Consider the following 8660-nt stretch of genomic DNA (forward strand, 5'->3'; position numbering starts at 1 on the left):
CTGCCTGCAGTGGCGTGATAATCCACTGGGGGGCAGAATACAGGTATCAGGTTTTAAAGGCAATAATTGATCGTGTTCATAAGATATATAGGTCACAGAAAGTTGTGTCGCAAATATGATACAAATGGAAACACATCAGAGTACAAGTCATTTCCATCACATTGTACACTCTTTTAACACTAAAAATCAATTTAGTTTATGCTTTAATCTTTTACTCCATAAATGAACAAAAAACATAAACATTAATATACAAATACAACAATGAAACTTTAGAGTGGAGGCCCCATTTGTTATTGTTTTAATGGTGTAAAGCCACTATTGGGTTTTGAATGACTGCTGTCCACACCAACCCTATGAGTTGCCCTGTTTTAACCTCTAATTATTTACATATACAACACGTTATTTCTCCTCCGTATATATAATGTGTAGGGTTTTATGATACGACATTGTATAATATCCTAAATGATGTTTCCACTTCTGCTCATTCAGGTTTGCCCAACTTCATAATGCAGTATTGCACAATGTACAAAGTCCTTTATTGTTTATTGTTCCTCACACACATGATTCAAGGAAACTCGACAAACAAATGAAAAATCTTCTGCTGAAACATCGCATTCATGCATTTGAAATGTTCGCAGAAAGGTATAAAGTATAAAGCATAAGGAATCCAGAGTGAATCGTCTGCATTATTTACAAAAGTGAGTGTTGTAACATAATCATGTGAGACAGTCAATAAACAATAAACAGCCTTTAAAACCTTATATTTGGTGAAGACATGTCCCGCAGCAACTCAGGTCTCTCTCCAAATTGCTTACTACTCCTCAGGTCTAAGACATACTATAATTCTTTTTGGAAAAAGCTCTTTTTAAGAAGCACAAAGAAATAGGCAACATTGAGGACAGTAGATGCCGTGGTCGGCCAAGGAAACAATATGTAAATATTGTTCGTTATAAAAATAACGAACATCCCTGCAACAGAAACAGATGAAGGTGGTTGGAATTGTTCCGACTTGAACGTTTTATTCCTTCTGCACTGAAAATATTAAAAAAAATGTCATTTATGTGCAGGTTTAAATCTTTTCTTCTTAAAACCGAAGATTATCACTGACGCCACACGTGGTTTCAGACAGGTGTGAAGGGAATCATCCAAGTACAGTGAAGGTTACTGTTGTTACAACTCAGACATTTGAATAAGAAAAAACCTTGTGAAACACATAATGATTTTTCAGTCCAAACCTAATACCAAAGAGGATTTTATTTCACATATTTAGAAAAAATACTAAACAAACAGGACTGTACTGTTACATATTTGTTTAGTATTTGAACTTTTCTATAATCAGTTATCCTGTAAGTGTTAAGAGAGCAGCAGTTGTAGAAGTCTGGCCACCACCACCACATTCAGGCTGTTTCCTAAAGCTTTGTACTGTTGCTTGGTCGTGACTTGAACTGGAAAAGCTGCAAATGACACAAAATCTCATTTAGTACATCAGCAAATACTTGGGTGTCAAATTCACACAATACTATTCAACAGAGCGACTGCTATGGTTGAATTTGTCTTTATCACAACATGAATGAAAATCACAGACTACTATAAAAGCACTGAAAATGTTGAATGAAGGTTTGTTTTTGGTTTGCATTTGAGCTGCACCAAGAAATTCAGCTTTTAATTTGTCACTGTGAATCAACAAAGTATGTTTCTTTGGCACAGAGGGTTACATTAAACCAAATTCTAGATACAAAGACTATAATTGCTGTGAATCTCATGACAGGTTGTTGACGTACAAAGGCTTTGAGGGAATCCCATGAGGTTGGCAACTTCACGAGGAGTAAAATATCGGAGTTTCAGTTTCTGCAGCTGCTGGAGTTTAACTTCTTCAGAGCACTGGTCCAGACCGGTAAACACACTCTCCATCTGCAGAAGACACAGAACAAAAGTCTTCAATGGTTCTGATGCTCACTGGAAACAATTCAAACCAAACTGAGTTTTGTGCTATTTCAATTTCATCTGAATTGTTTGCCCCCTTTATTTTGGTGCTCTTTAATTTCATTTTTATGCTCTTTCTTTGACTCTTCTTGTAAGCTTCTAATTAGAAGGTTTACTTGATGGTTTGGTCGCTCTCCTTCTGTTAGTCATTGATTCTGACTTGGATCAACTGTAACTAAACAATTTCCTCCGGGATAATAAAAGTGTTCTGATGATGGATGATTACCAGCCACCTTGTTTAATTCCAATTCAATTCTGATTCATTTCAGATCAGTGTCTTGCAGTTGATTTTCATGTGAATTTGATTGTTCCCTCAAACTTCTAATAAATAATAATAATAAAAATAATAATAATGATAATAATGATAAATAAATAAATAAATAGGCCCGACAACATAGTATCGTAGTATTAATCGCATACCAGGGATCATGGATCAGTTTGCCTACATCAAAATACTTGAAGAGGTCATGTTGCCTTATGCTGAAGAGGAAATGCCCTTGAAACAAGACAAGTAGTGAAGTAGTTCTCACAAACAGAGGTTATACAACTCAATATTAGTTAAGGGATTCACAGGAATGCTCAATCCTAAAGATTTTTAAGTTTATACAATACATTTCTTTGAACAGCCGATTATTCATTTTTCTTCATTTCCTGTAAAGTAGTTAAAAAATGGATACATTTTCTTCATGTTTTGATTTAGAGTATAATGTGCAGTGCTCCCAATGCATGGAAATAAATGTACCATATAATGACCATTTTCACTTAAATAAAGTGACCTCAGATGATGCACAACAATGAAAGATATTCAGGATATCACATCATTTCCTCTTTCATTCATGTTCTTTCTGGTCATATAAGTAACATTAGTAACATTAGTTCATCTATAGTTTACTCTGTATACTGTATGTCAGCTTCCAGCAGATTATCATAAATATCACAATAATACAAGACATTGCAAGTTCCTTGGTTAGGATTATCGTGTCATGACATTTTCATATCATCCCATTTATGGAAATCTCACCTGTGTTTCCACACAGCACTGCAGAACTGAACCAGTTCCCTCCACATAGCGCCCATATCTGAGGAGACAAAGCACTGAGAGTCAAGTCAGAGTGACATGCACAAACTAACACAGTCTTTCTTATTATGTAATCATTGAATTACTGTTTACATCATTACACTGCACCAATAAGGTCATATTATGTAATAATCTGCTTACATAATAAACTTCCCTAGAATATGAACACATTTTGATTTGACTAATTACTATTTTATTCTTTTAAATGTTCAAATGGGTTAAGATTAATGAGGGATTTTTCTTTTCCATATTTTTTGTTTTTAGTACGTATAATGTACAACATAATCTGAATTCTTTAGAAGAGAAATGTTGCCACCCACTCTCCCACACCAAAGACTCTGGTGAATCCTAACACAATGCATTTGAACTAACTGTTGGAGGCAGAATTTTATCAACAACTCAACTAAAATCAATGATTTTCTCTCTGGACGTTGGACTTTGGTGCAGGGAGTGAGCAGCTGTCAAAAAATGAGATACAGCTGTTGTCTTATTCTTACGATATTGGACACCTATGCTGGTATAGCCTCATACAACCACACCTCAGAGAATCTGAATTATCTTTAATATAAGCATAATGTAATACAGATGAGCTGCAATTATATTCACTGTGTTAAATATTCAAATGTAAATGTCAATTCTTTATTATTAATTAAACTCTCACCAGTGACCGTGTGTCCTTACATTACCGATATCATAAATGAGGCACAAACATTTCAATTATCAGCGGTCAAAAATAATAACTTCATGGCGTTAGCTTGAAACTTCCACTAGTTACACAGTAACGTCAGTTTAACCTCAATATTAAATCCAAGAAATCAGAGAGAGAATTACAAAGTTAAAATCACTACCACGTGTATATGATTATGAAGGCAGCATCGCTGAGATCCTTTTATCAGGCACTGGTCCCATATCAACACAGATAAACACAGTGTTTATTCTCGTACTTACCCTTTAGTGAAGCAGACAGACCTCCTGCATGTGGGTTTAACAATGTCCAGGAGCAGAGCGTATCGCAGCAGTGTTTTAGGAGGAAGGAGATAATGCTCCTCGTTTGCCTCCAGCTGAGCTTCCAGAAAGTCTTGAATCTGCCTGACGGACAGATTGTTGTTCTGACTCCTCTTCCTCTGAGCGTCAGCCTCTGTCTCCACTTTATAAAGGACATGGTCCCCCTCCACTGGGTCTTCTGGCTGACAGGTCGCCAAGCAGGCTGAATCCAGGACTGCGGGCAGCTCATAGCAATCACTGTGAGCAGCATGTGGGAACACGTCTGAAATCTACACAGTCAAAGAGTTGTTGAGACACTTTAACTTGAATAAATGCAATTAATGCATGATTGCAAATGTTTTAAATGGATAATATTTATTTGATTTCTTATTATAATACTGTGGGAATTGTTAAGGTAGGGCTATGTGTTTAAGACTCACCACCTGGCCCCTTAAAGATGAATTTATTGGCCAGCACTTGTATGGCACGTCAAAGTCATTAGCATGTATATTTCTAACCAGAATACAAATTGTGATATCATTTTTACCTAAATACATAACGACAGATTTGTTGTGTAAGTCTTACCTTTAAAACTGTGTGCTCTGTTGCAATCTTAGCAATCAGGAAATAGCGTAGTCTTGAATTTGGGATCCCAACCTGGATTTATGAATATAAGTGATACAGATAAAAGCATACTTCAGTATGTAGAGCTCCCAGAATGCAATATTGTTGTATATCTATATTATAATATTAAGGAAAATGAGTCACAGGGTAAGTGTGTCTTACACTTGTGGGTGAGACCATGATTTCCTGAAAAGTATATCCACATTCCACCAGCATTGTCACTAAACGCTCCCTAGAGAGAAGTATAAAATGAGGACATGTAAAAATATAACATAGTTTACATTTAGAAAGAGCCTACCAATTACAGATTATTTCACTTTTATTATTATTTCACTTGTTAATGAGGCGAGTGATATTCTTATGTCTGATAATAGCTGCTTTTCTTTTTTTTTTTCATACCTTTTTAACTAGAAGAAACATATATTAACTACATGCTCCCAGTGAAATGTTTAAAGCTCATTCAACTTCTCCCTTGAAAATGTTTACTCCATGTCAACATTGTTTTAATCATTTTGTGAGGCTGCTGCCATTGACTTTGTTCCATTATATGAAAGCAGAAATTTACTATCAGCATTCATCATAACTTGCAAACAATAATTTTAGTCCAATGTAAGAAAATCCTTCATAGACTTCTAAAAGCTAAGGTAGAGAACCGCCTCATGATTTGAAGCACATTTTGTAATTATTGATGATATGCTGATCATTTGCAGTAGACATGCTTGTGTGTGTGGTAACTGATCATTACCTGGCAGAGGAGTTCTCAAAGCCTTTCACATTCTCCAGCAGGATGAAGCGGGGTGGCGTGCTCAGCCTGACCACCAGCACCGTATGCAAGTTAGAAAAGAGAACGTCAAGAAAGTCAAAGAGCAAAACCAAGCCTGTAAGAACCCTCTGTATACACGACAGAGAAGGTTCAACAAGAAAAGCTGGAGGACATGGCTGATCGACGAGGACGAGGAGGAAGAGGGAGACGGAAAAGTGTTGTTTGAAAATACTGACACAAATCTAATTCCATACGAATGTATCCGAATGGTGAGTGACTGTATATATATACACAGTACAATAAAAATCATTTTGATATTTGAAATACATTAAAAGCCTATTTTCTTTTGGTGTTCACTTCAGACAGCAGGAAATAGACGAGTATTGTTAGAAAGAATAACAAATACACTTGCTCCCATCAATAGGGCTTATACAGCTGACCCGAGCAGAACATCCAGTGAAGACTTTGGTCTTTTTGTGACTGATATTTCAAAACTGAATAGAACCAAGCCCTAAAATCTTATTTTTCCCCTTTCCCTTTAGTTTAAGGATACTTCCGACCAAAAACCCTACTTTTTGTTCTTTTTATCTATAAGTTTTTTTTAACCCCCTGAGACGAAATCAATGGGGTTGTTCATTATCAACTTGTGATGGCCAAAGGTAAATATTAGTGCCGAGCTAAGCAAAAACATCCAGAGGAACAGTCCTGGTGCCTGGCCTAATGACGTAAGCTATAATTAAACACTATTGGGGCTAAAAAATTGTTCCAAATGAAGACAAAAGCGCAATAAAAAGCAAAATAGGGAAATTTAGGACCTTGGCACAAGATCGAGGATGTAGAGGAAGCTCTTGGTTCTGGGATCTTGAATGTCACCCTGACGACCTATCCTGCAGAGACAAACAACATTTGAAAATGAGTATAGCCTCTCTGAATACTTAAAACAGTGCTAAAAATGTACAGCTTTTACCAAGTTTGAACACATGTTTGAAGATGCATGTGTTTTATAATTATGTCCAAAGCCCATTTTTCATAACAGTTGAGACACAAAAGTGTAAAATCTGTAACTGACAAACTAACAAATACAAAGTCACGCCTGCCACACACTCAAAAACTAAGTAAAAGGGTTCTTAAATGATCACTGTTGTGGAAGGTTCCACAATTATGTAGCAGGTTAACTGGCAACATCTTCCAAAGGCTTGATCTTTGCAAGCAAGGATAGGTTGAGATGAAGTATCTGCGTCTCTCACAATCACCATCTCTCCCCCACACTGTTATGTCAGTACATAACATTGTGAAAAGATTCAGGGAGTCAGAGGAAAGCGAGGAACCAAGAGAGGAAACTGCTGCATGAGAATCAAGCCCTCGGGTCGTGTCTTATGAAAAACTCTCATGCCACAGTGAAGGACGGCCGAGGCCTTTGGAAAAACCACGGTCATTATTGTGCAAAATGAAGCTACATATCAATTCTGTGCTAAAATATCACTGACTTTTCCCCCCAAACTCATCTGAGATGGACTGAGAGACAATGGAAACATGTCCTGTGGTAAATGTGAGTCCACATTTAAACCTTTTGTCATTTTGTCTGTTGAATAAATGTTTGAGTGAAATAACAAATAAGACATCTTAGTTTTTAAAGTGTCGCTTAAATTGTAACTTTTCTGGAAAACCGGCCAGCAGTTTCTCATTTGTCCTTTATTTGTATTTCTTTAAAGGTAAGAGAAGCAAACAGACTTAAATATAATGCATATAAAACACATAAGACTCACCTGGTGAAAGGCTGACATGGAGGGCTCATCAAAATGGTGTCAAAAGATAATTTGTTGAAGTCATCTAATGTTATGCCCTGAAAACAAACATCAAAAGTATTGTGTGTATTGTGCTGGGTACAAATATATAGATATTCAAATCACTCTTTTCCAGATGAAACACATGTAAACCCTCTGCTGTCACTCACCTCGATGGTCTTGTTCCACAGTGGAGTATCTGGGAAATTGTGTCTGTAGATCTGATTGGTTGTGGGATTTATGTCGATGGCAGCCACTATGTGAAAAGGTACACCACTCTCTGGAGGAAAAAAAACAAAGTCATTAGAAGCTGTGGATTAAGATATATGCTATACTTCTTATACTACACTAAAAGTGTGAAGGCATTTGAATTTATAAAACATAAAATAAGATAAAACCTTATTTTGGCCTTTGTTTTTAGGTTCTCATCATGACATTCTGGGGACAGTTCATTAAGAAATGCAGTTGTGAATAGTTGAGTTCAGGTTGTTATTTACTGTATACTTGATTGCAGCATAATAAATACATACATTCATTAGATAATCAATTATAACATCAAACAGGAAAGTAAGTTTGGTCAACATCACTGCAGATCCATCACACATGCTGTTGACACTTCTCCCCTCTAGTGGGCGCTACAGGACTCGCACAGGCCAGAACCAGGAAAGAACTTCTTCCCACAGGTCACCACATTTCAGTCTTACAGCGTCAATAATCATCTGGCTCGTGACAATCACTTACATTACAATGTAATCATACACTGTAAAACAAATATCCTACTTCTGTACATGTGTGTTGATGTAAATACATATGTATATACAGTATGTGTACATGTGTATGCACAGTATATGTATGGCATACTATGTTCATATTTATCCACAAACAAATATGAGTTTAAAAAACAAAAGGAGCGAATGTGGCGACAGTTACAGGAACACATGTTTGATACAACACTTGCGTGGAACTTGCTGTTGTTAGTCTCGTGTTCACAGAGTGCAGAATAACTGCTGTGACAAACTGTTGACATCATTCACGTCAGTGGGTTCAAGTGTTTGGTTCAGTAAAGACAGAAACAGGCTGAGATGAGCTGCTCACCCTTTAAAGCGTAATGCATCCCTCCTATTCCACAGTACAGCTCGAGCACCCGCAGACTCTCCATGGCTCATGGTTTGTGTGGTTTGTTGTTTGTGATCATTTCTATTTCCCCCTTCTTCGACTTCTTCTTGCGATGTCGACAGACTAACAGCTTCAATGGCGCATTGCTGCCATCTACTGTTGGACGCCAAGGGGGCGTGACGTTTCAATAACTCATACTATGTATCATTAGACAATACACATAAAACAAGATATACATATTTCCTAAAAGGTACGACATAAAAATAAAATTAAAAAACAACTTTTTTCATATATTGTTTGATTATTTTTGTTCGTTTGATATGTTTGC

The 8660-nt window shown here is 36.6% G+C and overlaps 1 protein-coding gene across 1 annotated transcript; it reads right to left on the bottom strand.

Moving 5' to 3' along the window:
* Positions 1-1236: 1236 nt before the first annotated feature.
* trdmt1 (tRNA aspartic acid methyltransferase 1) lies at positions 1237-8447 on the bottom strand. Its single transcript, XM_058631014.1, has 11 exons — positions 8312-8447; positions 7387-7496; positions 7199-7275; positions 6248-6319; positions 5415-5480; positions 4832-4901; positions 4631-4702; positions 4010-4335; positions 3005-3062; positions 1782-1911; positions 1237-1454 (listed from the first exon to the last, which is right to left on the bottom strand). Exons 1-11 carry the CDS (start codon positions 8373-8375, stop codon positions 1354-1356), a joined length of 1146 nt encoding a protein of 381 aa, XP_058486997.1. The 5' UTR covers positions 8376-8447; the 3' UTR covers positions 1237-1353.
* Between the last annotated feature and the right edge of the window lie 213 nt (positions 8448-8660).

This window comes from Solea solea, chromosome 1, assembly GCF_958295425.1.
Source record: "Solea solea chromosome 1, fSolSol10.1, whole genome shotgun sequence".
In the NCBI taxonomy this organism is placed as follows: Eukaryota; Metazoa; Chordata; class Actinopteri; order Pleuronectiformes; family Soleidae; genus Solea; species Solea solea.

Bases quoted from the DNA above. Each gene is read 5' to 3' on its own strand.
- trdmt1 (XM_058631014.1), bottom strand. From the start codon at position 8,375: ATGGAGAGTCTGCGGGTGCTCGAGCTGTACTGTGGAATAGGAGGGATG. The intron at 5,481-6,247 runs GTCCTAAATTTC...GCTGGTGGTCAG, and splicing joins ATCCTCGATCTTGTGCCAAG to GCTGAGCACGCCACCCCGCT. The intron at 4,336-4,630 runs GTAAGACTTACA...TTGACTGTGTAG, and splicing joins CAGAGCACACAGTTTTAAAG to ATTTCAGACGTGTTCCCACA.